A 27,360-nucleotide genomic window follows, 5' to 3' on the forward strand; every position below is an offset into this window, starting at 1 on the left:
TGAGAATGTTTTGATTTATAGTCAGGGCAGGAGAAAGAAATTAAATAATCGAGTGGCACATTCCCAACTTTGCTTGTGATTTGCCTTCACACCAATTATTTCAAAAGCTAATTACTCAAGTTGCTGTTGTGATATCAATCATACACTAAAAGCGCAGCACATATAGTTGTTCATTTACTTATAATTTATACCTTCTTCCTAAAGCAATTTCAGTAACTCTATCAAGTGTATGACATTAGAGCAAATGCAGTATTGAATCGCTTCACTTCACGGTGGATAGCTACCTTGAAAGTTAAGTACCCATCCGACGAGTTCTCTGTACCAGGGGGCTTTTGTGAACCCTATCATGAAACTTTTGGCGAAGAATACTTTATTGCACAAAGAGCCATCCCAATATCCCTTTGGTTTTATAAGCTTAGCATGAAGGCATTGAGGTATGTCAGTATTATTTGTTAGTAATTAATAATACAAATCTATCACTCATGTAAATTTTTCTGTTAAAGAATAAAATGATGATAATGGAAGGTTATTAGATGTTTTTGCAAAAGGCAGGGAATCCTCCTGGTTGACCATTCATCAGCAGCTCACTTATTGTGATCATAAATTTTAAAATGAGTTTATAACTAGTTAAGTTTTCCTTCCCAAAGATAATGAAGGTTCATCGGGAAGTTGATGCCAAAACTGTCAAATGACTCTGAAATGCTTATTCAGTCTATCAGAAATCCTGAGACCTCTGCTATATAGTTCACAGATGAGTGTTGGGTCTTGGGCATTCCACACCCCATTTTGAGTAGACCTTTGGAACTGAAAAGGATGGGAACAATTCCTTACTCCCCTCACTTTATAGCTGAGGAAACCAAGGCCCTTGGGTCGAGAAACTGAGAAGACCCACACCTGGGGGTAACTCTCTTTGGTTAGCAAAAGCCTGACTCAAATCGATGCAATTTTATGCACATGTTAGAGAGTTATTGCTAAAACCACAGGCTCCCTTACTCCTAAAAGATGTATAATTGAAAAATTAGGAGAAAGTAATCATAACAATGCTAGATAATGGTATTCTGTACTTGAGTGAGTTCGAAGTATGAACGTAAAAGAAATCTCCAGTCTGCCAGTGGTGGAGCATTTATCAAGCTTTCCAATAATGAAACTGCCTCAGGAAAGCCTGTTCTGAATGCCCAGCTGGGCAGCAGGCTGTGAACATGTGGAGTGCATGTTTTATCTTTTTATAACACCTTGACATTCAAGATCTCTCTTTTTAAAAGTTTTAAAAGGATCATTTTCTGGTAGGAGAAAAGTTAACTTTAAGATATATGCAGGTGGTTCCAGGGTGTTAGTGTGACTTCCCACATGAAACATAACCACCCAAAGCATCATCATTTCAGGCTGTAAATATAGTACTGTCGAGTGGGACAACACTGCATGTCAGCATATAGCTTTGAAGTTGGGGAGTTTGATTTAAACTTAGTACAAAATTACTTTTTTAAGCCTTGGAGTAGTTTTTTCTGTATTTCAGAATTTTTAATAACAGCTCAAATTAGATCTTTTACATAATCCGATCAAGATCATCTGCGTCCAAGTACAAACTCAGACAAGGAGTAGATCAAGATTTAGTTTTACCAAATGTAATGCCAAGGATCACTTTTATTTCTAAGGCTCCATCTAAATGACTAAAGCACATTATACCCTTAGGGTTCAGTTATCTTAAATGTTGCTCCTGCACTACTTTTCTTAGGGCTCAGATTGCTGAAATGTATAGGCGCTTATCGCCGTAGGGGCCAGAACAGGAATTCAGATTCCTGTGTTGTCTTTCTCCCTCTGGACACAATTCCCATCCAATAGAAAAGGAGCAGGATTATGGGCCACCAACTGGCTCCATTGAGATAAACTTGGGGGCGGGGCTTTCCTTGTCTTCAGCTTCTCTTCCCAGCAGGCTTCCTTTATATCCTCTCATCTTGTCAAGCATCCTGGGAAGCCAGCTCTTCTGTTACCTGTTACTTGTCTCGAACAGAAGGCCCCATGCAGTGTTCACTGACCTCCACAAACCAGACTTCGCAGTCTGCCCTGTATTGGAGGACAGGAGCTGCTCCATCGTTTTACCTTTGCAGTGCAGATTCTGTGTTTGGCATGCCTCTGGCACAGAACTGCTTTCTCATTCTCTAGGTGAACTGAACCAAATGTGAGAGAAAGGGTCCTGTTGTTTTAGAATGTTGGCTGCTTGTCCTTCATTTGTGCTTCTTATTAAAAAGTAACAACAACAACAGACTGTTTTACAATATTTTTATGGTGTGAGGTTCCCTATAGGATTTCCAGGCAGATTTTTTAATGCTGTTGTTGGCCCTAGCTACAAGATTATTTCCCCTGCTTTTCTAAACCCTATATTGGACCAGAGGATTAGAAAAGATCAACAAGAAGAAAGCAGCTTGCCGAGAACTTTAATAGAAAAGCCAAACGTGTATATTCCAGGATTTCAGCCGTGCCAGCTCTCAGATGGAAGCAACATAATATCATAGCTAAGAACCAGGGCTTTAGCGTTAAACATGTTTCGATTCAAATATTGTCCTTGTCACTTACTAGGTGTGTGACCCTGGACAAGCTAACCGCTCTGTGTTTTTATCTTCACTTGCAAAATATTCTACTTTACAAGATTGTGGTGAGCGGTAAATGAGATACATGAAGTGATCAGCACAGCATCTGGCACAAAGTAAACCCTCAAATCATTTCTTTATCTATCCAGGAAACGTTTTAAGCATCTAACATGCGCCAGGAATTCTTCTAGAAGAAGTAAACAAAATTAAAAAGGTTTTGCCCTCTTGGAGAGATGCACAGTAAAGCAGAATACAGCTGAATGATTATAGATTATAGTAAATGTTGTGAAGCCAGCAAGTAGGAGAGAGACTGGGGCAGGAAGGGAAGTGTGGGTAGCAACCTCAGATAAGGCCATACGTGACATGAGTGGATGAAGAGGAGATGTGGATGCTGAGACATTGAGGCTGAGGATGCCCCTGTTCACATTCTGTCACATCAAGCTATCTTGGTCTGAACAGCCAATGTTTTATTTAAACTTTAATTAAGGATTATTTTAGGTGAAGCCCTTGTAGAGTTATAACCATTGGTTTTTAATTAAAGATATAGTACTTTATTCGTATATATAGCTGACATTAAGTACTGTCATGTGAACAGGCGTTAAAGCTTATATCTTAGAGCACATTTATCATTATTCTCACTCTATTATTTTGGCATCAGATCCTTGGTGTTAACTCTTGTTTGTAGTTGTGTGTTGTTCAGTCTCAACATCTGCTTCCAGCAGCACTGTGTCTGAGCTGTTCAGGTAGTATTAGGGGTGGCCTTACATTGTGTTTTCAGTGGCTTAGGCCTCTGCTTCCTTTCTGTGTGTGTGATAAAGCAGAAAGAGATGGAGACAGACATAGGATGTATCGACGTGAGGACACAGGATATGAAAACCCCTCGGGTGTTTTTCTGTTACCTGGGTACAGCGAAATCCAGAGCCCTCTCCCTTCTCTTTCTCATTTGAAAACTACTTTTGCTACATCCTTACAGCAAAACCACAAACCTACTCATCTCTGAATAGCTGATACCTTCGTAACTTCCCACTCAAACCTTGTTACGGCAGTTTTCAGTTAAAAATAGACTTAATTAAATGGAATGCACTCCTTGCGAAGAATAAAAGGCCTTCCCTTTTTTTTCCTTAATTTTGAACAAAGATCTAAATGGTTCTATCAAAATGCTATGAGAATTAAGCCTGTTTTTCAGAGAAATAAGTCTGCAAAACAAATCAAGTTAACATGCCTACCTTGTGTCATTGACAGCTTATTAATCCAGCGACTTTGTTATCTATTATCTTTTAATGTAAATAAACCTGTAAAAGTATTAATGACGTATGAGACCTTGTAAAGACAATGTAAATTAAACTAAAAGATTGGCTTCCAATTAGAAAGTTTCCAGCTTTTATGCCCTCTGAGCTGATCAAGTCTTATAGAACGTGAATGAAATAATAAAGTCTATCTGTATTCGATAAAGAAGTTACGAAAAGGCAGAACTGACTGACATTATGTCTTCTGAATGAACCTGTTTTGGTCTCTGTTCCAAAGTTATTGGTTCCTCTGAATTTCTGTTAGTTAGCCTGTCATGTAGAGATAGAAGAATGATGAAAAATGCAAATTAAGGTGTACAATAATTGTAATGTGAAGAGTTTTCTTGGGGCTTCATCACTGGACCGTTATTCTGTAACATCTTAAGAGTTGTCTTTACTCACGGTCTCCATTCCTTTACCTCTCTCTCACTTATCAACCTATTCCTATGGCTTACAGCCCCATTAGTCCGAGGAAATTGCTCCCACCAAGTTTACCTCGAAGTCTTCTCTTACTGGCTGTTAATTGTTGAGTCTCATCAAGGCTGGGTTAGTTCCAAATCCTTTCTCATATAGAGCTATACTCTTTCTGTAGATCATTTCAGCCATACCCTAGCCTTAATTATGTACACTGGCTCACAAACTCATCATCCCAGTCGAGGCTACTCTCTGAACTCAGACTCTTACTTGACATTTTCACTTTGATATTTCAAAGCACTTTAACAACATGCTCATAACAAACTCCTGATCTCCCTTCCCAGCCTTAGCTTTCTTTTATTGTTCCTGATCATAGTGTACTGTCCATCCATTCTGCAAGCCAGAAATCCAGGCATCAGTTATGACATCTTCCTCATCACCAAGTTCTGTTGATTCTCCTTTTCAAATATTCCTGGAATCCATCCATTTCTCACTGTCTCTACCTCTACCTTCCCATCAAAACCATCCTTTCTTGCCTCTGCTGCTCTAAGTGTCCACTCATTCATCTTCTGGCATTCACTCTGTTCCCCTCTAAATCATTCTCTATCCTGTAATCTTTTCAGATGACACATATTTGAACTCTTAAGATAAAGGCCAAAAGTCTTACCCTCGCCTGCAAGCCCAGCATATTCTGGCCCCTGTGTCCCGTTCCTGCCTCAATGCACAGCATGTCCATTCTTGTTCTCTGCTTCAGCCGTACTGGTGTCCTCTTAGTCCCACGTACTGGCCGTGCATAACAGTCAGGTTCAAGTCAGGAGACAGAAGCCACACCAGTTATTTGGATGGGAGGAATGTAATAGGAAGAACTGCTAACTAAAACTGTAGGAGGTGTCTAACTACTAAAAGGGGTAAGTAAGGAGTCTCAGGGGTCTAGACGTGTCAAGAGAGCAGTTACTATCTCCAGGAAGACTGGACAATAAAGGAACTAGGACTGGGAGAGTCCCCCAGTCTAAAACTGAGACTGACCTCATCAAACAAGGTGTGTGGCTACCCAGAGGAACATGCATGCCGCCTCGCGGTGGCAAGAAATCTTGGCATAGGGCCTGGCCCAAGCTGTTCTGTAGAAGAAGCCCACCATTGCCATAGGGTGTAGGTAGACTGGAACTGCTCAAAGCCACTATCAGGGCTGGGGAGCCAGAGAACATGGCATGAGAGTGCAGCTGGAGCTCCTCTGCATGGCTGCTGGCTCCTGTGGTGAATAATAATAATAATGAAGGACCAGAACCTAGACGGGAAGTGTATTTCTGTCTTCATCGCCTTGTGCGACCCCTTTGTTGCCCTCTACCGACAAAGCTAACGTTCTGCCAGTTGGCAAAACAGAATTGTTTACAGCGTCCAGCTCCAGTATCACAAAGTAGGGCAAAAAAGAGTGGATTTGGAGTTGAGAGACAATAACTTGATAACTGCCTCAAACACTGTCTTTGCCTGGAATGCCCTCTTCATCTGATTAGTTTTTCATGTAATTTCAGGTAAGCTTAGTTGTTACTTCCATGGAGAATTCGTTCTTGATATCCCTAAGTCAAATACTCCAATTGAGGATTTCATATACTGTGTACTTTTCTTTCATAACACTTAACACAGCTGTAATTCTACATTTGTTTGTGTGGTGGTTTGATTTATGTCTTCCTATGAGACTGCAAGTTCTATAAAGATGGGAACCACAAATGTCTTTTACCACTGTTGTGTTTTTGGCGTCTAGAACAATAACTGCACATGATAGAAACTCAGACAAGCCTTTTTCCTGGTTGTTTTGAATTATTAATGATAAAATATGTGGATAAGTGTAGGTTAATTAAAAAGTTTAAGTTGCTGTGCTGCTTTTTAAAGATAATTATGGATTTTGTATTTCTGGTTTTAAAAGGCATTTATATTAATTGGAGAGATACGAAAAATGCAGTAAGGTTTAAGGGGAAAAATATCCTACCTCTCAGAAAAAAACACTGTAAAATTTTATTTCAGAATGTTTTAAATGCACAGATATATAGGGGTTGTTTTTACAAATATTACATAGCGGGTGAACTTTTATATTCTGCTTTTTACTTAACATGACATTATAAACATTACCTCATCATTGTATGTTCTTTAAAAACATGACCTTAATGGCTGCAATTTGCCATGTTTATTTTAATTATTCCCAAACTGTTGTCCATGTGCATTGTTTCCATTTGTTTGCTATCATAAGCAATGCTGTAGCAGACATTTCTTGTATATAAATCTTTACGAACAATCATGATTATTTCCTTGGCATATTTTCTTAGAAGTGGAATTATTGGGCTCAAAGGGTATGGATATTTTTTAAGTGCTTAATATATTGCTGTCCAGAAAGATTGCACTAATCTCATTGTTTTTATTTGTAAAACCGATTAGAAAGATGGAACATTTTTAAGACGTTTAATTTCCATTTCCATTTTTTCTTTTGTGAGTACTTAAGAACACTAAGATGAATGATTAAAGAACTACCAATTACTTTATTATTGGTTATTATAAAACACTATTGAATTCACTTAAGTATTGATACTTTTAAGAGAATGGTAATGCTTTAAGTAACACAGATATTAGCAATTTTAGGCATTATTTTATAACAACAAAATTATTTTTTGTTTATCAGTTTTTTCTAGATAGAACTACTTTACAATACTAAGTTAATTGTCATCAAATGATGTGATTTACTGAAATTACATTTGTATAGGAGACTGTGAAATCATCTAAACTCAATGGGTTAAAATAATTGTTTTAGAACTACTCTGTATTTAAGACATCCTTTAAATTTAGATTTGAATTCTGCATATACTTCCTTCAGTCTACTTTTAAGTACATGAGGCTTTCACTAGAAAGTAAAAGCTAAAGAGAAAAAGGAGTTTTCAGAAACTTTCAAATCTGAACACATACATGGCTGTACATATATTATGAAAAATCTTTGAATCTAAGTTCACGTATTTCTCCCAAAAGGAAGATTTGTTTTCTCTGGTGCTGTTAACAAAAAACAACCACCACAGTTCATGTTTTGCTCTGTAAAATAAATCAAGTCAAGGACAAGTCCAATATGTAAGTTGATACTGAGATTTAGTAACTGGAAAATTGATAGTTCTCAGTATTGGCAAGAGTTAAGTGTGAGAACAATTGCATGCATTACAGCTGAATGTCAGTGGGTCCAAGTGACTGGAAAATAATTTGGCAAAGCATATCAAGAATTTTTTAAGAAAAAGAAAGGCATAAATTTATATCTTCTTCATCATAAACCCCACTGAATTATAGTAAAGGATTTTTAAATATAGAAATCCACAATAATGAAGAAAAGGGAAAAGAGGGCCTCAATTTCTAGAGGAAGGAAAGAAGGTGGAAGAGGATTGACTGATGAAGCAAAGTATGGGAAACTGCAGCATCGAATTCAGAGGGAGAGAGCTTTGGGAGGGAGGAGGCTGACTGCCTGTCAGAAAATGGGGAAACTCTGCATTTGGAGTCAGCAGATAGGATGGGGGGCAAACTTAAGAAAAGAAATATAAAACAGGGTAATTAAATAAAGGTATTTTAAAGAACAGTCTACTATCCCCTTACCTACTTCCATTCCAGCTTGTTTTATAAGATGCCTAACATTTGCCTTCAAGGCAAAAGGCAGGGTGGGGGGAGCAGAGAGTGATATGCTGGTATTTTAATGACTTATTAGAACAAAATACAAAACTCTTTAGAGGAAAATAACAAAATCCAATGTTTCTCAATGTGTCATTCACAGTATTCAGTATCCAGTTTAAAAAATTACTAGACATGGGAAGAAGAAAATGTGACCTATAGTAAAGGAAAAGATTAGTCATTAGAAGCAGACCCATAGACAACCCAGATGCTGGAATCAGCAGATAAGGATTATAAATAAGGATTTTAAAATTTTACCAAAAAAATGTGAAGAGAGGAGAATTTTAGGAGAGATAAAAAGAATGAAATGGAAATCCTAGAACTAAAAAGTACAATAACTGAATTTTTTTGAAAGTCATCAGAAGCCTTTGGCAGCAGTTTGGACAATAAAGACTAAAGGATCAGTGAACTTGAAGACAGGTCAGAAGAAATCATCCAAACTGAAGAACAGGGACCAGTGGTTAAGACTCTACGCTTCCACTGCATGGGGCATGGGTTCGATCCCTGGTCGGGGAACTAAGATTAATTAATTAAAAACAAAAATAAACAAACTGAAGAACAGAGAAAAATATTAAAAGAAAAAACAAAACAGCAACAAAAAGCAGAGCCTCGGTGACTTAAGGGGCAGTATCAAGCAGTCTCACAGATATGCAATAGGAATCTCAGAAGAGAAAAAGAAGACAATGGAGGGAGGGCGCTTATGAAGAAACAATGGCCACAGTTTTTACAAACTCAGCATAAAACAACCACCCACATATCCAAAAAGCTCAGCAAAATCCAAGCAGAGTAAATGATAGAAAATCACATCAAAGCATATCATAGTCAAACTGCTGAAAGTCAAAAGTGAAGACAAAAATCTTAAAAGCAGCCAGGGGAAAAAAACACACATTGCAAACAGGAAACAACAAAAAGAATAAAGGTTGACTTCTCATCAGAAACAATATGGGCCAGAAAGCTCTAGAATGAAATCTGTAATGTAAGAATAACTGCCAATACGGAATTTTATATCTAGTGAAAATATCCTTCAAAAAGGATGGTAAAGCTAATTTCAGATAAACAAAAGCTGAAAGAATTCATCACCAGCAGACTTGCACTACAAAACAAGCTGAAAGATATTCTTTAGGCTGAAAGTAAATGATACCAGATTGAAATTTGGATCTGCTGGAATAAATGAAAAATACTGAAAATGGTAAATATATGGATAAAAAGAAAAGTTTTTTTTTCTCTTATTTTTTTTAAAAAAACAATTGTGTAAAGCAAAAACAATAACAATGTATTGTGAGGTTTACAACAAATGTAGAGGTAAAATATATGACTATAAATATACAATTGACAGGAGTGGGTAAGTGGAATTATACTATTGTATGGTTGTTACCTTATACATGAGGCAGTATAATATTGATTCAAAGGACACTGTAATAAATTAATGATATATACTGTAATCCTTGGAACAGTCTCTAAAGACAAAGAATGAAGAAGTATCACAAAAAAAGATAAAACTATTACTTGAAAACAAATTCACCTAAAAGAAGTAAGGAAAAAGATCAAAGAGATAAAGAGTAGACACAACTCAAAATGGTAAACATAACCCAATAATATCAAAAATTACATTAAATGGAGCTGGACTGAAAATGCGAATTAAAAAGCAGAGATTGACAGCCTGGATAAAATAGCAAGACCCAACTATATGCTGATTACAAGAGATGCACTTTACATAGAAAGAGAGACAGGCCTAAAGTTAAAGGAGAAAGGAAAAGATATACTATCCAAAAGGTAAGCATAATAAAGTTGGTGAGGCTATATTAACACCAAAGAAGATTTCAATACAAGGAATATTACCAGAGATAATTAGGATCTTTTCATAATAATAAATTGATCAGTTCCTTAAGAAGACATAACAACCCTAACTTTACATGCACCTAACAACAAAGCTTCCAGACCCATGAAGCAGCAATTGATAGAACTAAAGAAAGAGACAAATCCACAATAGTTATGGGTTTTATCACCATTTTCTTAGCAACTGATAGAGCAAGTATATTAAAAATCAGTAACAGTGTAAAAGATTTGAACAATATTATCAACCAACTTGACCTAACTGACATTTGTAGTACACTACACCCAACAACTTCAAGAGCACATGGCATTTTCACCAAAATAGACCAATCACTGGACCATAAAATAAGTTTCAAAACAAAAGTTAAGTTTTGAAATCTTTAGAGTATGCTCTTTGACCAAAAATAGAAGTAAATTAACAATTAATAGCAATAAGATATCTAGAAAATTTCCAAAAATTCAGAAGTTAATCAGCCTTCTAAATAATTCATTGGTCAGGAATTCCCTGGCAGTCCATTGCTTAGGACTCCCGCTTTCATTGCTGAGGGCCCAGGTTCAATCCCTGGTCAGGGAACTAAGATCCCGCAAGCTACATGGTGCGGCCAAATAAATAAATAAAAATAAATAAATAATCCATTGGTCAAAGAAAAAAATTCACAAGAGATACTAGAAAATATTTTGAACTACATCATAATGAAAATACAATAACCCAATTACCAATATCGGTAATGAAATTGACCCTGACCCCTCGTTCATTTAAAGACTAACAACAAACAGGATATTATAAGCAACTTTATGCCAAAAGGTGAAATGGACAAATTTCTTAAAAAATACGAATTACTAAAATGTACATAAGAAATAGAACATTTGAATAGCCCGAAACCTATCAAAGCAATTGGTAATTAAAATTCCAGGCCCAGATTGCTTCACCAGTGAACTCTTAAAAACATTTTAGAAAGAAATAATAGCAATCTTAAACATATTTTTATTTTCTGAAATAGTTTAGAAATAGAAGGAAGGGAGCACTTTTCAGCTCTTTTAATGAGACCAGCATAACCTTATCAAAACCTGACAAAAATCATTACAAGAAAAATTTAGGAACCATATTGCTCATGAGTAAAAGAGCAAAATCCTCAACAAAATATTAGCAAACTGAAGTAAGCAATATTTAAACCCAAGATAATACACCATGACCAGGGTACTTTTTTCCAGGAATGCAACATTAATTTAGCATTTAAAAACCAATCAGTGTAATTTACTGCATTAACAAAATCAAAGAAAACAACAGCATGATCATCTCAAATCACTTGACAAAATAAAAACTCCCAGAATATAAGAGAATTTACCGATAAACATATGAAAAATATACTATACAGCTAATATAATACTTGATAATAAAATATTGAATGTAGTTTTCCTAAGATCAGGAACAATGCAAGGATGATTATTCTACATTGTACTAGGATTCCTAACTAGTCCAATAAGACAAGGAAACATTGGAAAGGAAGAAATTAAACTTCATTTACAGATGTCATTATTGCCCATGTAGAAATTTTTAAGAAAGCTACAAAACAAAACAAAACAAAAAACTAATAAGGAAAGTAGCAAGGTGTTTTAGGTACAAGCTTAAATATATAAAAAGTTAATTTGTGTTTTTGTATTCTAGCAACCAGCAGTTGGGAAATGAAATTTTAAAAAAATTATATACAGTGACATTTTGCATGTCATCTAAAATACCTAGGAATAAATTTAACTAAAGATGCACAAGACACTAAAAACTATAAAACAATGCTGAGACAAATTAAAGAAAACCTAAAAAAAATGGGAAGATATATCATGTTCAGTGATCAAAAGATGCAAGATTGTTAAGAAACCAGTTATCTCTAAATTGATTTATAGATTCAATGCAAACCAGTCAAAATCTCATCAGACTTTTTCTGTAGAAATACACATATTGAAATGCAAAGGGCCTGAGATCTTGAAACAGTCTTGAAAAAGAAGAGCAAAGTTGGAGGACATTCATTACCTGATATTAAGACTCATTATATAGTAATTAGTAAATAAGGTAGTGTGGTATCGGGGTGAGGAGAAACAGTTAGATCAGTGGAATAGAATAGAGTTCAGAAATAGAATACCATGTATACAGTCAATTGATTTTCAACAAAGGTGCCAGGACAGTACAGTGGGGAAAGGTCAACTCAGATTTATCATGCTGGAGTCTTATATTACTTTTTCAATTTTATATACTAGTCGTTAAGGGCAGAGAGACTATGTCCCATTTAACTCCTGTGAATTAGCCAAGGCAAGCGCATAGTGAGTGGGCACAGGTCTGTTGAGTTAAATTGAATCAGAAACCAGAATCATACTCAAGAAGTTATGTAAATATTGGGATCTGATAAGTATTTTTAATAAAAGGAAGGCTTAGGTAATAGATTCAGAAACACATAAGCTTCTAGGAGCAATTTTTTAAATACATGGACAAGGATTAAATTAAAATGTATATAATTTTTATTGAAATCTGGGCAGATTGGGTGTTTCCAGAGAGAACTTTTCTTTCCAAGATGTAGCTACTTTGGTTCAAGTATTTGATGACTGTAGGATAAAGACACAACCAGGGACTCACATCAAACTGGGCTCCCTATAATTGGAAAGGCCCCAGGCATGCACAGTACCAAAGTAATGCTGATTCAATCATTCATGCATCCATTCAGTATTCATAATGTACTCACAAGGCACCAAGCATGTAATGATGAACAAGGTAATACATCACTGTCTCTACTTTTCTCATGTAGAAATTGCAGAGGATATTTTAAGGTTGCACTAAAATCAATACTCTCTTAGTCTAGAGAGACCAACATCTTGTGCTTCTTTTGGTGTATATTAGTGCTTTTCAATAGAAATGTAATGTGAGCTATATATGTAATTTAAAATTTTCTAGTAGACACATTAAAAAAGTAAAAAGAAGCTGGTGAATCAAATTGAGTAATATATCTTATCTAACAACATACCCAAAAGCATTTTGACATGTGATCAATATTTTTTTAATTATCAAAGGAATATATATATATATATATATATTTTAAAGAAGATGTTGGGGGTAGGAGTTTATTAATTAATTTATTTATTTTTGCTGTGTTGGGTTTTCGTTTCTGTGTGAGGGCTTTCTCTAGTTGTGGCAAGCGGGGGCCACTCTTCATCGCGGTGCACGGGCCTCTCACTATCGCAGCCTCTCTTGTTGCGGAGCACAGGCTCCAGATGCGCAGGTTCAGTAATTGTGGCTCACGGGCCTAGTTGCTCCGTGGCATGTGGGATCCTCCCAGACCAGGGCTCGAACCCGTGTCCCCTGCATTAGCAGGCAGATTCTCAACCACTGCGCCAGCAGGGAAGCCCCAAAGGAATATTTTTAACTCTTCTTTTTTTGTATTGAGTCCTCAAATTTCAGTGTGTAATTTACACTTACAGCCAACTTGATTCAGACAAGCCATATTTCGAGTGTTCAATAGCCACATGTGGCTAATGGCTACCTTAATGGACAGTGATATGAAACAACTCCAAGTCAACTATAGTCTATTGGAGTTTACAAGTGGATTCCAGAAAGGTAGAAAACTGATGGTACTTCTAGCCCATAATGTTAGAGGAAAATCACTGTATCCAGGAAAGAACTCTTGTTATTTATTCTGTTGCTAGAAATATCTGGATTTGTGGTCAGGATGAACCTACTTCTATTACGGTTCTATAACATTCCACCAGTTTTCATCTGAAAGAGTCCTAGAGTTTTACTTATTTGGAGACAGATCTGTACAGCCAGTGTGCAAATATATCCAAGTAGTCTTTGAGAATTCACATCTTTCCAGCATTCAATGACCTCACTAATGAGACAGCTTTTCAGGACCTAAAAAGATATGACTAATCAGATTTCTCAGTAAATAGTTCTTGGATGGATGATGAGCCAATAGCCCACATATCAGTTCTGTGATACACAAACAAAAATTTTCAGCTCTAGGTTAATGAGCCCAAGCTCATTTGCATGCTTGTCCTCCATTTAAAATGCTTTTGCATTCAACAGAATAATATTTTCCTCTGTTCTAAGGTCTTTATTTCCACTAGGCTATAATAGAAATCCCCTTATTTTCAAGAATAACAGTAATTTACTATACTATGTACAATGAGCTGTATTTTAGATTCTCAATTTATAAAATTTCATCAGGCCTGAATCTCAGCTATGATTTAGAGAGGGAGTGAGGTGGAACCAGCCTATACTTAATTACTTTTAACAAAACATTTATAGATTCATCAAAAAATTAGTTTTTCGAGACTTCCCTGATGGTCCAGTGGTTAAGACTGCACACTTCCACTGCAGGGGGGCGCGGCTTCAATCCCTGGTCAGGGAACTAAGATCCCACATGCCATGGGGCACAGCCCCTCCCCCCCAAAAAAATTAGTTTTTCATCTTTCACAGTAGAGTTTCTTCTGGTGGGTGGTACTACCTAGGTACCACCCATCTCCACCCCAACAGAAATACCTAGGAAGTTGAATCCTGGATCTACTTCTGAATCGAAATCTCTGGAGGTGGTGCTGGGGAATTTGCATTTGCAGTAAGTACTAGGGGAAAAACTCACGCACACTAAAGTTTGACAACTACTGCTCTACAGGGAAGTTCCAAACTTTATTATAACTAAAGATAAAATTGTATACTACCATTTAAATCTGTTTTATTACTGGAGGAAATGATGTTTTCAGTACTTATTTACTTTGTTCACCACCTGGGCTGAACATTTCATTGGATGCTGTAATTTCCCTTTAAGTAACTTTTAAAGGGCACTCAGTATTCAGCCCATAAAAACGTATCCTGTGCCTTTTTAATATATAGGTAGTAAATGATGGATTCAACTAAAGTCAAATTTACCCATCAAAAATGGGCAAATGTCTAGAATCAAACTGACGAGGACCAGATCGTATTCTTTTGTACTTTCCAAGTGTAGTCTCTGTAATGTTTGTGACAGTGTCAGGAAAGGTATTCTTTGTTTCTTGTTTTTTTCCTATGAAATCATTTTAAGAGTACTTTAATTCAGTCACAATTCTACAGATAGCCATTGACCTAGACACAAGTACCGGAGCTTCAAAAAGGAATATGATTTTAGCACCTGCCTTCAAGTGCGTCATAGCCTCTGCAAGGAAGGGACAGACATGGAAACCTTGTGTTAGAGTATAATGCACTAAGTTTTTACAAGGCACCACGGAGTAGAGAGAAGTGAGGCAGGGTGACTATTTGAAAGGGGGCTGGGTGTCACAGAGATGACGTTGTGCTCTGTTTGGGTATAAGCTGCAGTTGGCCAGAGAAGTGCAGTCATTCCTACGGGGTCATCCAGACATCGGGAAGATCAGAATGTGCCAAACCTGCACTGTTTCCACTACACCCAGCTTTCTCTAAGAACCTGACCTGCAAAAGCATGCCGGCTTCCCCTTTTCTCACACCCAAAGCGCTCTCTGGTTGTGAGTAAGATGTTAATGGTGATACATTTCCTTTTCAGGCCACTAAGGTGCCATTTAATTCACTCCAGCAATAACTAAATAGGGACCTACCTTTAAAAGACGCTGAAAGCAATGCGCTGCTTAATTTACTGCCACATCTGTTAAAGCTCCAGAGAGAATCTGACTCCCCAGATTTTAAATATAGTTGAGTTACTGTGATGATGTTTCCTGATTTAATCCTTCTATAAATTAGATGAAATGATCATAGAACCTGTTGTCACTACATTCTTGCCCTATCTCCAGTCGCTCTTCTGCCTTCATTAATTCTGAATAAAATACCACAAGACATTGATGGAGCACTTGGAGGTGGGAGGGCTATGTTTTTATAGCCTCAATAGGAAATCATACTTAAAGACGCCTAAGCCTTTACTGAATGGGGGAAAACAAACTGTTCACCTCATGTAAGGCTCCTAATGGCCTTCCTGGGTGGTTATGGGTGAGGAAACTAAGGCTCAGAGATAAGTGGCTCGTCTGGGGTCACTCTGCAAGTAATTACTGGAGCCCAAACACCCACCCAGGTCTTGTAACTCCAAGTACAAGGTTCTTTCCAGTATACCCTTTCATCTCCCGGGGCATCTATTAAAACAGTTTCTTGACTGTTTGCAGTGAAAGGCACTATTGCCAACATGTAAACAAAAACAAAAATCGCGGCATCCCCCGTCACTTTATCATCAGTGTTTTTAGTTTATCACTTCACAGTCATTATTTGGTGTTTTCTTACAGAAGGCAACAGACCACTGCAACAGAAACTATCCTTAGATGGGAACCCCAAACCTATACATGGAACACCAGAGGGGTCAGATGGCCTACACTGGTCAGCTGAGCAGCCTTGTAACCCAAGCAAGCCTAAGGCAAAAACTTCTCCTGTTAAGTCCAATGCCCCTGCAGCTCATCTTGAAATAAAGCCAGATGAGTTGGCAAAGAAAAGAGGTAAAGTGATTTCTTTTGCACAAATGATTCAACATATTTTGTACACACAGAGGAGTACCCGAATGACAGAACTTTCCAAAAGATGCTGCTTAGTGAAGAGAGATACACATGAAATTGCATTTCTTTCTGTGAGCCACATAGGTTGAAAGCCAGATGTGATTCCTTCATTGTTAATTAAAGGTCTGGAATGTTTAAGTGGAATTATATCCCCTTTTTCTGCCCCTCTGTGGCCGTTCTTCTCTTTGTAGGCATGGATAAATTTGCACCACAAATACTTTCTCCCCTTACATCCTATAAAGCAAATGTTAATGCAGGAGCTCTTTTAGCAATGTGAAGGCTGAATGTTTCCCCAATATGTGAGCTTGTAAGTGCTGAACTTGCACTGAATGAAGATGAGTTTAGAGGCTGCTGTGTCTTCTTCTGATATGACCTTCCTCACGTAAATTCAGTTCTGTGTTAGGACTTGCAGACGATATACACTGAAAGAGAGTTTTATATTTGACACATTATATTTTTATCACTTTTTGAGCTTTGCTATACTTTACACATAACTGGTATTAAAAATGAAAGGGGCTAAATCACTTCCTTTCTGATTGCCAGAAGATTAAATAATACTCTTCTCATTCAGCCTCAGTGGCATCTGATTTCCTTGGCTTGGGTTTGATTATACCTTCTTACTTTTCTTGAGAGAGATTTCTTTCTTCTAAGAAACATGCCCTTGTTGGGATAAGTACAATTTGCCTGTTTGCTCTGCACTGTCTGTAAACCCTAGTGACAGTTTCAGGAAATCAGGCAAGATTGGCACCCACAGAGCTGCTTTAAGTGCTGCTGCTATAATTACAGGCCTGGCTCAGGACTGATGGGGCCAGAGCCAGGGTACCTGGCAGCGATGCTCTGTCCTCTCTCTAGCCCATTTGTACCTCTCCCAACCTCTCTGTCATTTTCCTCTTCCAAAAGCCCTGCTGGCTTTAAACTACGCAGAGTGGTGTCTATCGAGAGAGCCAGCAGCACAAATGGTCTTTAGACGTATCAGATTCTAAGAAACTACAGTTTGCAATAGAACATAATGATCAGAGCCTCTTTCCAAAGGGCAGAGGAGACACACGTGCCCCAAATGGCCCATCCAGAGAGCCCACTGGTGAGATCCCAGCTGTCCCAGGGGCCACACAACCACCCAGTCTGGGTTGTAAACATCCTCTTAAAGGAACTTTTTTTTTTCCATTGAAAAACAAAAGACAAATCTCTCTCTTTTTATTGGAAGGGGGTGAGTTAGTTGCTTTCGTTGTTGTTGTTTAGCTCCAAAATAAAAAAAGAAAGTGCTCACTTTAACATGCTTTCTCTCGACATTAATTTTAGGCCCAAATATTGAGAAATCGGTGAAGGATTTGCAACGCTGCACCGTGTCTCTAACTAGATATCGCGTCATGATCAAGGAGGAAGTGGATAGTTCAGTGAAGAAGATCAAAGCTGCCTTTGCTGAGTTACACAACTGGTGAGTTAATTTGACTTAGAAACTATAAATTTATGGTACTTCAGCTATTCCTATAGGTAAAGACATCAGATGGAAAATGTTGTTTATTTAATCCATAAACATCACAGAACAGCACTTCAGCAGATTTTCTTAAGCCCTGCAGACAGATGCCTATATCTTGGGAATAAAAAAGAAGAGAAAATGTTGGAATAAAGAGAAACCTGATAGACATAATTCATTGAAGTTTGAAGCTGGCCCAAAAGTATGTGAATGATGTAGAACACAACCTCAACAAAGAACAAAACATCAAAGATGATATTTTTGACAAATCTTTGGAAGGTTAACATCATGAATGCTACTCAGAAGAAAATACTTTCCAGCCTGATATCATCATAAAATAAGAAAAACTCCCTTAACAAAACTGAGAAACGTCTTACGTAAGCTTAGTGATAGAACCCCATTCTTGGGTATCTTTAAGACTGGAATTACGAAATGGTACACCAGTGTGGTTTGGGTCCTGCCCTGTCCTGCTCTGCAACAGATTTTGATGGAAGACATTTCTTTCAGTCCTGTGCTTTTGCTCATGTCCACAACTAGAATGAAACACCTCTTAGTAAAAAGGTTAAGTTATTATCAGCAGAAAAATGTTACCAGTGTATCCATCAGGACGCTTTCACTTTCAAGTGACAGAAACTCAAATCACACTAGTTAATGAGAAAAGAGGACTTATTGACAGATGTACATGAAAATTCCAGGAGAGTCCTTTAGGCAAATTTGGTTCTAAGCCCAATATGTTATCAGAATTCAATTTTTCTGTCTCTGCCTCCTTTCCTCTTTCAGTATCTCCCACAATCTCCTGGTTCTGCTTATTCTTGGCTTCATTCTTAGGTACTGTCTCCATGTAGCAGCCAAGATGACACGCTGGCAGCTCCAAGCTTACATAATCTTTAGCCCCTGTGATCTGAGAGAGGCCTTCGTTTCCAGTAGTTCCAACAAAAAGTCCAAAAGGCCTAATTCCCATTGGCTGGGTTGGGTCATGTATCTGTCAATAAACCAGTCCCTGTGGCTAGAGGGACAGAGTTTTCCCACTAGCCAGGCCGGAGTCATGTGCCTACCACAGAGTTAGTGGTGGGGGGAGCCCCACCTGAACTCCATGAACTGAGACTTGAAGAGCCATGGTTCCCGGGAGGAAACATGGTGTTAAAGAAGAAAATATAGAACAAAGAAAACACATGTGTCCACAATGCCCAGGCTCACATAACATGTTCCCTATATTGGCGTCCTGTGATTCTAGAATTTGATCACATCTTCCACATATTCTTCCCATTCTAAGTCCTTTCCTTGACACTGATGTGCTTTTTTGCTAATTGTAGAGTTGCATAAAACTAAGGATTACGCCGAGCGCTAACCTAATCTAAAATTCTTGAACTTTAAACCATCTGCTACATATAATGTGAGATTCCAAGAGTGCATAGACACCAGGGACTTGAAAGAAAGCCTGTCCTTCAGTTATTCAGTGAGGAATCATTTACCCTCCACCCCATCACACCATCTCAACCTTCGTGGAACACTTCTCTGTTTGATCAGATTATAACCTCACTAATTGTTCAAAGCAAACTCCGAGAATACGTTTGAAAGTACTCGGAGAAGGTAAAGATGCTATACAGGTAAAAGGTGTTATCATCATCATCATCATCATCGGTTTTCAAATTTTACAGTTATATGACTTTTACAGTTTATCCTTAAGCTACCCTAATCTATAAAAGCACACTCGACATCCAGGCCTGTTCTCGAGAGCCAGAGTCAGCCCACTTCACCTGGAAAGGGCCAGCTAGTAAAAATCTTGAGCTTTACGGGTGGTGAGGGCTGAGTGCACCTACTCAGGCCTGCTGTGGTGGCGTGGAAGCAGCCAGAGGCCACGCGGAGAGGCCGTGGGCCATCTCTGGCTCGTGGGGGTCGTAGTTTGCCAGCCTCTGTCTGGAGGCATTAGTGAGCTGCTCGCAGAAGACCACTCTGTCTTGTCCTTTTGTGTGGCGTTTTAGAATAAACTCTTCCTCTGAGGCCTCTCTATGATACCTTCCAACTGAGTGACTCACGCACTAATTGACAAAGTGTAGCAATGACCTCAAATTACCTCTCTCCTCCAGCTGCTCTGAAGACTTTTATTTTTTATTTTATTTTATTTCCTTAGTAAAATGAACATCACATGGCTCACGAGACATCTTGAGATTTAGAACAGATTCTTTGAGTGCTTTACTCCTCAAGAGCTGGAAGTGTGAGGCCAGGAAGGTCAGCACCCAGGGAAGTTGTGTATCTTGTCCCTGCTTGTAATTCGTTTTGTGTTTTAAACTGATGGGAAGGATCACTTCTGACTGAGCCCTGCCAAGCAATACGGCTGTTTAAAAGTCACCTACCTGACAGAATGGAACTTCTCCTCCAAACTGAAGAAGAAAAAATTTAGATCAACTATTTTCTATTGCTGCAAAATGAGAAAACACCACCACTTGTTTTCTGACCTAACCCTTCATTAAAATGATCCCAAAATAATTACATAAATGCTAACTTAAAAATAAAACTATTTTTTATCAACCATTTACATGCATTTATGCCAGAGGGAAAAACTTTGCCTCTGTTCCAATTAAGCCTGCAGTCCAGGCAACAGCGTGATGTGCTTGAATTAAGCCTCTCTCTGATTTCCTGAGGAGCAAAGGATGGATTTTAGGGATTGTGCTGCTCTTGAGAAATAGGGGTCACGGAATCGAAGGAGGCAGCTTAAATGCTTAAAAAATGAAGCTTTCCTAGTGGTGGTGAAATCACAAACTCTAGGCACTAGAGAGAATTTTGAATACAGCCCTATTCATTTAATAGAATGGAAACCTCGGGGTAACATCGTAAAGTATATCCAGATTTGGAGGATGTGGAGTCCTCTGGAGATTTCCAGAAAGAGTGCTGGTTCTGAGGCAGATGTTGACTCATCTGGTGCACAGGCGACAGGGAGGTGGCATACATCCCCCTGCAGGTTCTGCCCCCTTTCCTCGGGCCACTCCATTCTCTCACCTAAGCACTCAATAGGCGGTGCGTGTAGTTTAGAAATATAGACACCCTTGGCAAAAAAATTCTCCACATTCACTTTGCTACCAAAGCACCAACTTCAGGAGGTGAATCCTGAGTGACTAAATCCCCCCCAGATCCCACTGGAATTCACGGGAATGATGATTGTGTGAGGTTGGGAGAAAGCCCTTGTTTGCATATGCTCAGTACTGAGTGAGCGGATATCTGAGTGAAATGAAGGAAATTCTTGTCCTTCCCAATCTGGCTGTGAAGAATATTTTGCTCAATATGTTACTGAAGAAAACCATTAAGTAGCTAAATTATAATATCAGAGTTGGCACTTAACCAAGACACAGTCACACAGGGCCAAATGACCATTACATGACTCCTTCTCATTTTTCCAGAAAGAACTGGGGATTTAAGAGGGGAACAAAGATGACACAATGCCCTCACAGTATGTCTTCACAGAAAATAAATTTTGCAACATGAGTGTCTATGTGAAAAGTCAACATCAGGAACTAACATGAAACAGCTGGTTTCTTTCCTATATGATTGGCCCCTACCACAACTGGAAAATATTCATCCTTTCGAATCGTAGCTGCCAGGTTTAATTGCTTTGTGTGCAAACTAGTCTAGCTCCTCGCCACAAATCTGTGTGTGTGCATGGCCAAGTTGATGTTGACGGCTTTAAATGAGCAGTAAAACATTAAATTCAAACAACATTGAGGAAGGAGAGTAATACTTGATAGTTTCCCATATGCTGGCGGAGAAAGGATTCCAGAGTAGAGCTGTAAAAATTGTTAGGTGCTATTGTCAATTTAACATCTAATTAAAAGCACTCCTAAAGAAAACAGAAGATCGTAACAAGCCAGAGGGTTACGGTGTGTGCTGGGGTAATGGGGGCTGGAGGGGATAATATTTTTAGGCTGCTTTGCTTTCAAAAAGGAAAGGGACATCGGTCAAAGCATGCCTTCTGTAAAAAAGGGGCCACAAGTCTTCCCGGACCCGGTCGGTGTTTATTTTCTCTTGAAGCAGTGCCACGAAATTGGAAGTGGGTCAGGAGTCTCCCAGCTCCCCGACCCGAAGCCCTCCCCCACCTCCCCTTTCTCTGCCGACTCACCCTCCATCTTGGAGTTTCCTCCCTTCCAGCAAAGGCAGGTGAGCCTCCTACTGCCCCCTACAGGCTAGGGGCTCCTCACCATGACCCCACTCACTACTCCATAGGACCTTGTAGCAGACTCCCTGTATCCTTTTCCTTTCCTTCCTTGTAACGACTGAAACTCATTTTCGTGTAACTGGTAACCTCATCCTTTTGATGACCATGTGTCATCCGTCCCAAAGTGACAGATTTGCATGTTAACCAAAGTTGACAGTCTGTTGAGACTCTCCACCAGCCAAAAGAATTACTCTAAAAGTGAGAACTGCAGGCTGAAGAAATAGCAATTTTGAGATAAGTATATCTTCTTCTGCATCCCTCAAATCCCACTCCAGAGGAGGGCTCTTTATCTGCTACTAAAGCCCTGTTGGTATCCAAGCAGAATCACACACAGACCACCAGATATCATTGCTGTGACATTTTAAATATTGTGTCTTTTTCTGGAATATCAACTCGAGAAGGCCTCCTGGAGAAGAAATTGCCAGTGGGGTTCTTGCATTTCAGAGCAAGGCAAGCAGCAGTCTGTCCCATATTCCCACTTTACTGCTCCTCGGGTACCCAAATAATATCAAATTCTAGGAGCATGCAGCCTTCGAACTACTTCAGTTTGAGTCCAAATAAGAGCATTTTTCTTCACTTTTGCAGATTTATCACATAGCAGGATTCTTTCTTTGTTGGTTGTTTCCTCCCTCCCCGCAAAATTCCCTAAACTTTTAGCTGCTTTTTTTTTTAATACCTGGCTTTCCATACAATGCTAAAAGCCTGGTTTTTCTGTGCTCTTTGGGTCTTTTGTTTGTTCTCTTTATGAGTAACTGAACATTGACTGAAAGATGATGTCTGTAAATTAATATGTACTTCTCTCCATACCAAAGTGTATGTGTCCGCACTGTAATTACACACTCTCAGAGCTCTGTGGTCATCCTTTGCCTCGGTACCACCCGGAGAGATGCTGATTTCACTGGGCATAAGTGAACCCAGAAAGAGGGTTTTTTTGTTTTTAAAGAACCCCAGGTGATTCTCTTGTGCATCTGCGGTTGAAAACCATGGACTGAGAATCCTGCAGAGGAGGTGATATGTCTGGGGCTAGAGCAGTGTTTGCAACCAGATGAATTTGCCCCCCAGGAGACAGTTGGCACATCTGGACATATTTTGGGTTATCACAGCTGTGGAGAGGTAGTACTACTGGCATATAGTAGGCAGAGGCCAGGATGGCGCTCCTTATCCTTGTATGCACGGGACAGCATCCCCCGCTCCACCACCCACCCCAACAAAGAATGATCTGGTCCAAGGTATCGGTAAGGCTGAGAAAGCCTGGGTGAGAGGAAAGGGAGAGGAAGACTGCACAGCCCTTCTGCGTGGTCTGCTGTAGCTCGTGAGCGAAGGATGGAGAGTCCTCCCTTTGCAACACACCTGAGTGCCTCTCTGCCCCTCCCCCAGCCGCCCTCCTACCCACCACTGCAGACCCGAGGGGGGAGATTTCCTTTACCTGCCCAGATCAGGTGCGTACCCCAGAACACAGCCATAGTGTCTTCTCTTTTCACATCAGTGCAGTCACGAGATATTTTTCCCATACTTCCTGAAACATAAACCTTCTAGCTACACATTTTAAAGGTCAAATTACATTTTTGTTTCCTTAAGACAAGCAAAAACAATTACACTGGCGTGTAGAAAATTGAGGTCTTTGCTGCTTTGTCTATTTTTCATTATGGAATTCAAGTCAGTCCTTAGGAGAAGATGGAAAAATTAAGAACTGAAGGCTGTGGCTAGTGATAGGCCATCACTTCCATTCACCATTCTGTCTCTGCCTGAGTCTTTTTTTCTCGCTTTGCAATAAAACCAAATATCACAGTGGAGACTGGGATTAGGATGAAGATCTGAGGCATGTGAAGATAAATACAGTAGGGAATTGTTCCATTAAGTGTCTCTTTGGGGGGTTATTATTTTCCTCGGGCTTTAGCCAAGCAGCAATATTACTTGGTGTTCCTGGCTATACATGGTATATATCCACCTCTCTGATACCAGTGACATCTTCAGGTGCACCTGCCCTTATGCTATTTAAATTGAATGACGACAGAAGGTTTTAGTTTGTTTTTGTTTCGGCTGTACTGTGCCACTTGCAGGATCTTAGTTCCCCGACCAGAGATAGAAGCCGGGCCCCCTGCAGTGGAAGTGTGGAGTCCTAACCACTGGACCGCCAGGGAATTCCCAATAGAAGGTCTTTTTGCAATCTTATGGTGCAGTAGTGGTTGGGCAAATACTTGTTGACCATTGAATTACCCTCTCATAATTAGGAGAATATTGAAATTATGACAGTCTGTCTACTCTGATAGGTAAGTACCGGGAAAATATGCATTAGGTGAAACAGGTCCTAGAATCAGATCTGTGTCACAGAATAGGTGCTGTGAAAACAAGCAAACGGGGTTTTTGAGCTCAGTCACGTGTAGGGTGTGGGTGTAAGCATGAGTGATGAGTTGAGCCTCCTTTGTAAAGCAACATGGCTGAAACAGTAAGCATTCTGAGCATGCCCACGAGCATCGAGTGTCTGGAGCAGTGTGTTGGCCAGTAATAAAGTGATGCTCTTCTCTGTGCCATTCAGCGAGGGATGTTACCACCAGTAGGAGAGCTGACGTTAGGAACCTCTGCAGCCACTTAGTATTGTCATGTGATAACTTCACCAGAACTTGGGTTCCCTATTACAGTAACAACAACGTGTTAAAGGATTGCTAGATTCTGCCAGCTCCTTAGCCTATACACGAGACACAAGCAAAACCAAGAGTTTAACATCACACTTTTTTATGGTTTTTAAAAGAAATTTAATACAAGGTCTCTACGTCCTTCTGCTCTGGAAAGGAATACATACTTCCCATTGATCAAAACCTATTGCAAACAAAACTTTCTGACTAATCTCTTTTCTTCTCAACAGATGGTTTTTCTAAGTGCCCACCTGCTAGTGACTTGTACTGTATAGTAGAAATTAAACAAACCCATTCCTTCTCCCTACACCCAATATTGGAGATTATGCCAGCATATTAAAAAACACACGTTACTGAGCTGAACATACACCTGCAAAGGATATCAAGAGACAATAATAGAAGAGGCCAGTAAATATATTTATGCCTCAAGAGAGACATATGTATGGATTTTTGTCCCTGTCCTAGCCAACAAACTGCCCCAAATGGCTCTTTTTCCTTACTCTGCACCAGTCAGCTCCAGGAGCCATTCTGAAATCATGAAAAGGGTAAATACCTTATGCCAGGGAGGAACGCAAGGTCCCTGTGACTTTGGGTCTATGGCAAGTCCCCATGGTACAGGGCCTTTCAAATCTTGCCTTGTTTGTGACTGTGTGTCATTCTAAATAGGGGCAGCTCGCTCTTTGGAGGTGAAAGCTTCTCTTTTCCTATTCTCTTTCCTCCCCCAAGTTTTTCTCTGTATTAGATGTTTCCCCAGGGCCACTGCAAGGACCTAGTGAATCAGTCAACATGAAGGAAGAGCAGGCTGATAAATACAGAAAGTACAGAACTGGCCTTTTCAGTTTGGTGTAGTCCCCAGGAAACTAGCATAAATAGTGCCTTGTATTAATAGCTTTTCTGAGCTCCATGTGTGATTACCTCCATACGTCATGTCAGCGGTACACTTAGCGTTGGGAGACAGCTTTCCCTCACTGTAGCCTTCTTGCAGAGTAATAAACCCACAAGAAGAGCTGGAGGATAAGAAGCTGATTCTGATTTCAGCTTGAAATCTGAAAAGATTCCTGAATCTTTTCAGCAAATGAAGGCTACCCGTCAAACCAGCTTTGTGACATGCTCCTGAATAGGAATTGTTAGTTTTCATCATAGAACAGAAATATAAAAAGAATTAACCAAATTGTTCTAGCTACACAATCCCAGAAGGAAAGTATGTATCATTTGTGTGTGTGTTTTGAATTTACAGTATAATCCATTTTCACTGAGAAAATAAGACAAATTTGTTCCTATATATTAGTAGAAATATAAACGCATTATAATTTGAAAAGTGGAATATCCTAGATCACAATTCCAGAATGGATCTTGGAGCTTATTTCTATCTATTAGACTAGGACAGAGTGAGATTCGGTAGTCTCTTAGAGTGAGACCAAGAAGAAATTTTGGACCATTTGTCAGCTAGGACAGCAACAAATCATACAAAAAACTGCACCCGAAGCCAATATAATAGAATAGCCAATTCCATATATGTATGTTACATAATCCTTCCAGTGACCATGACCGTTGATTCTTAGTAGGCCATATTCGAACAAAAGTGACATTTTCCAAGGTTTATTAACAACATAATTAGGAGGCGTGGGGTGTGGATTTAGACAGAATAGGGTTTAAATCTCATCTCCACGTATTCCAGCTCTGAATATGGTTGAGCTTCTTAACTTCTACTCAGCTACAAAACAGGTGTACTGCTGTCACTTTCTAGGGCTTTTGTGAAGATTCATGGACAAGATATGCACTTCTCAGATTATTCTAGAAAATCTCTTGCCTGGCCCATGATAGAAGTTCAATCTAGGCTGGTTCTCTTCTCTTCCAGATAAGCATTTAGTAAATGTCTTTCCCTCTCTACAAAGGCACTGGGAGGAAGTTAATCTGTTCCACCTTTCTGTTTATTTAGTTATGCAGTAGATGCCAGCTGTAAGATATGGATATTTCTTCACAGCTTTTTACTGTTTACTGCCTGGTGAAGAGAGAAGTAAGGCAAAGGGACCCCTGATTCTGAATGGCCACAGTTGTCACCACATCAGCCCTCTTTCCCCTTTCCCGTCTTGCCACGCCTTCTCTCTACCTTCCTTTCCCCTCTCTCCATTCATCCACCCAATAGAGCCCAGGGGCTAGTGGGTGAAGACAGAAACAAGTGTGTAATGCACGATAGGAAATACTGCAATGGAGCTGGGAGTGGAGGAGGGGAAATCAACACTGGCTGGCTGGTTAGGGAAGGGTCCACCGCAGAGGTGACATTTGAGCTGGTCTTTGAAGGGAGACTAGGAATTTTTCAGCCTGAGACAGGAGAAAGGATTCCATGCAGAAGAAACAACACAAGGAACCAGAATTAAGAGAGACCTCAGCGTGCTCTAGGAGGAGTGCGTTCCCTGGGTCTCACTCCATCAATAAATAAATTTTGAGCACATCCCTCTCAAACCAGAAAATTTATTTATAAATCATATATGTGTGCTGTGGTTAATCTGTATACTAAAGATTAGGAAAGTCTACTTTTTAGAATAAAAAGTAAGTACATGAGACTTCCCTGGTGGTCCAGTGATTAAGACTCCACACTCCCAATGCAGGGGGCACAGGTTCGATCCCTGGTCGGGGAACTAAGATCCCCCATGCCGCATGGCACAGCCAAAAGAAAAACAAAGTAAGTACATACAGTTTACTGTTTTCTTTGTTGCCTCCA

At 39.3% G+C, this 27,360-nt stretch overlaps 1 protein-coding gene across 4 annotated transcripts in view; it reads left to right on the forward strand.

The window, feature by feature from the left end:
* SPATS2L (spermatogenesis associated serine rich 2 like) overlaps positions 1-27,360 on the forward strand; it is a 143,942-nt gene that overhangs the window by 93,303 nt on the left and 23,279 nt on the right. For 3 of the 4 annotated variants that reach the window (XM_082841658.1, XM_082841656.1, XM_082841657.1), the window contains exons 6-7: positions 16,061-16,267; positions 17,624-17,759. In XM_082841658.1, the coding sequence (XP_082697784.1) occupies positions 16,061-16,267; positions 17,624-17,759 (343 nt within the window). The remainder of the gene's footprint in view (positions 1-16,060; positions 16,268-17,623; positions 17,760-27,360) is intronic. The other variant, XM_082841659.1, reaches the window with a different exon arrangement.

The sequence above is a fragment of the Leucopleurus acutus genome (genome assembly GCF_964270905.1).
Source record: "Leucopleurus acutus genome assembly, chromosome: 6".
NCBI lineage: Eukaryota > Metazoa > Chordata > Mammalia > Artiodactyla > Delphinidae > Leucopleurus > Leucopleurus acutus.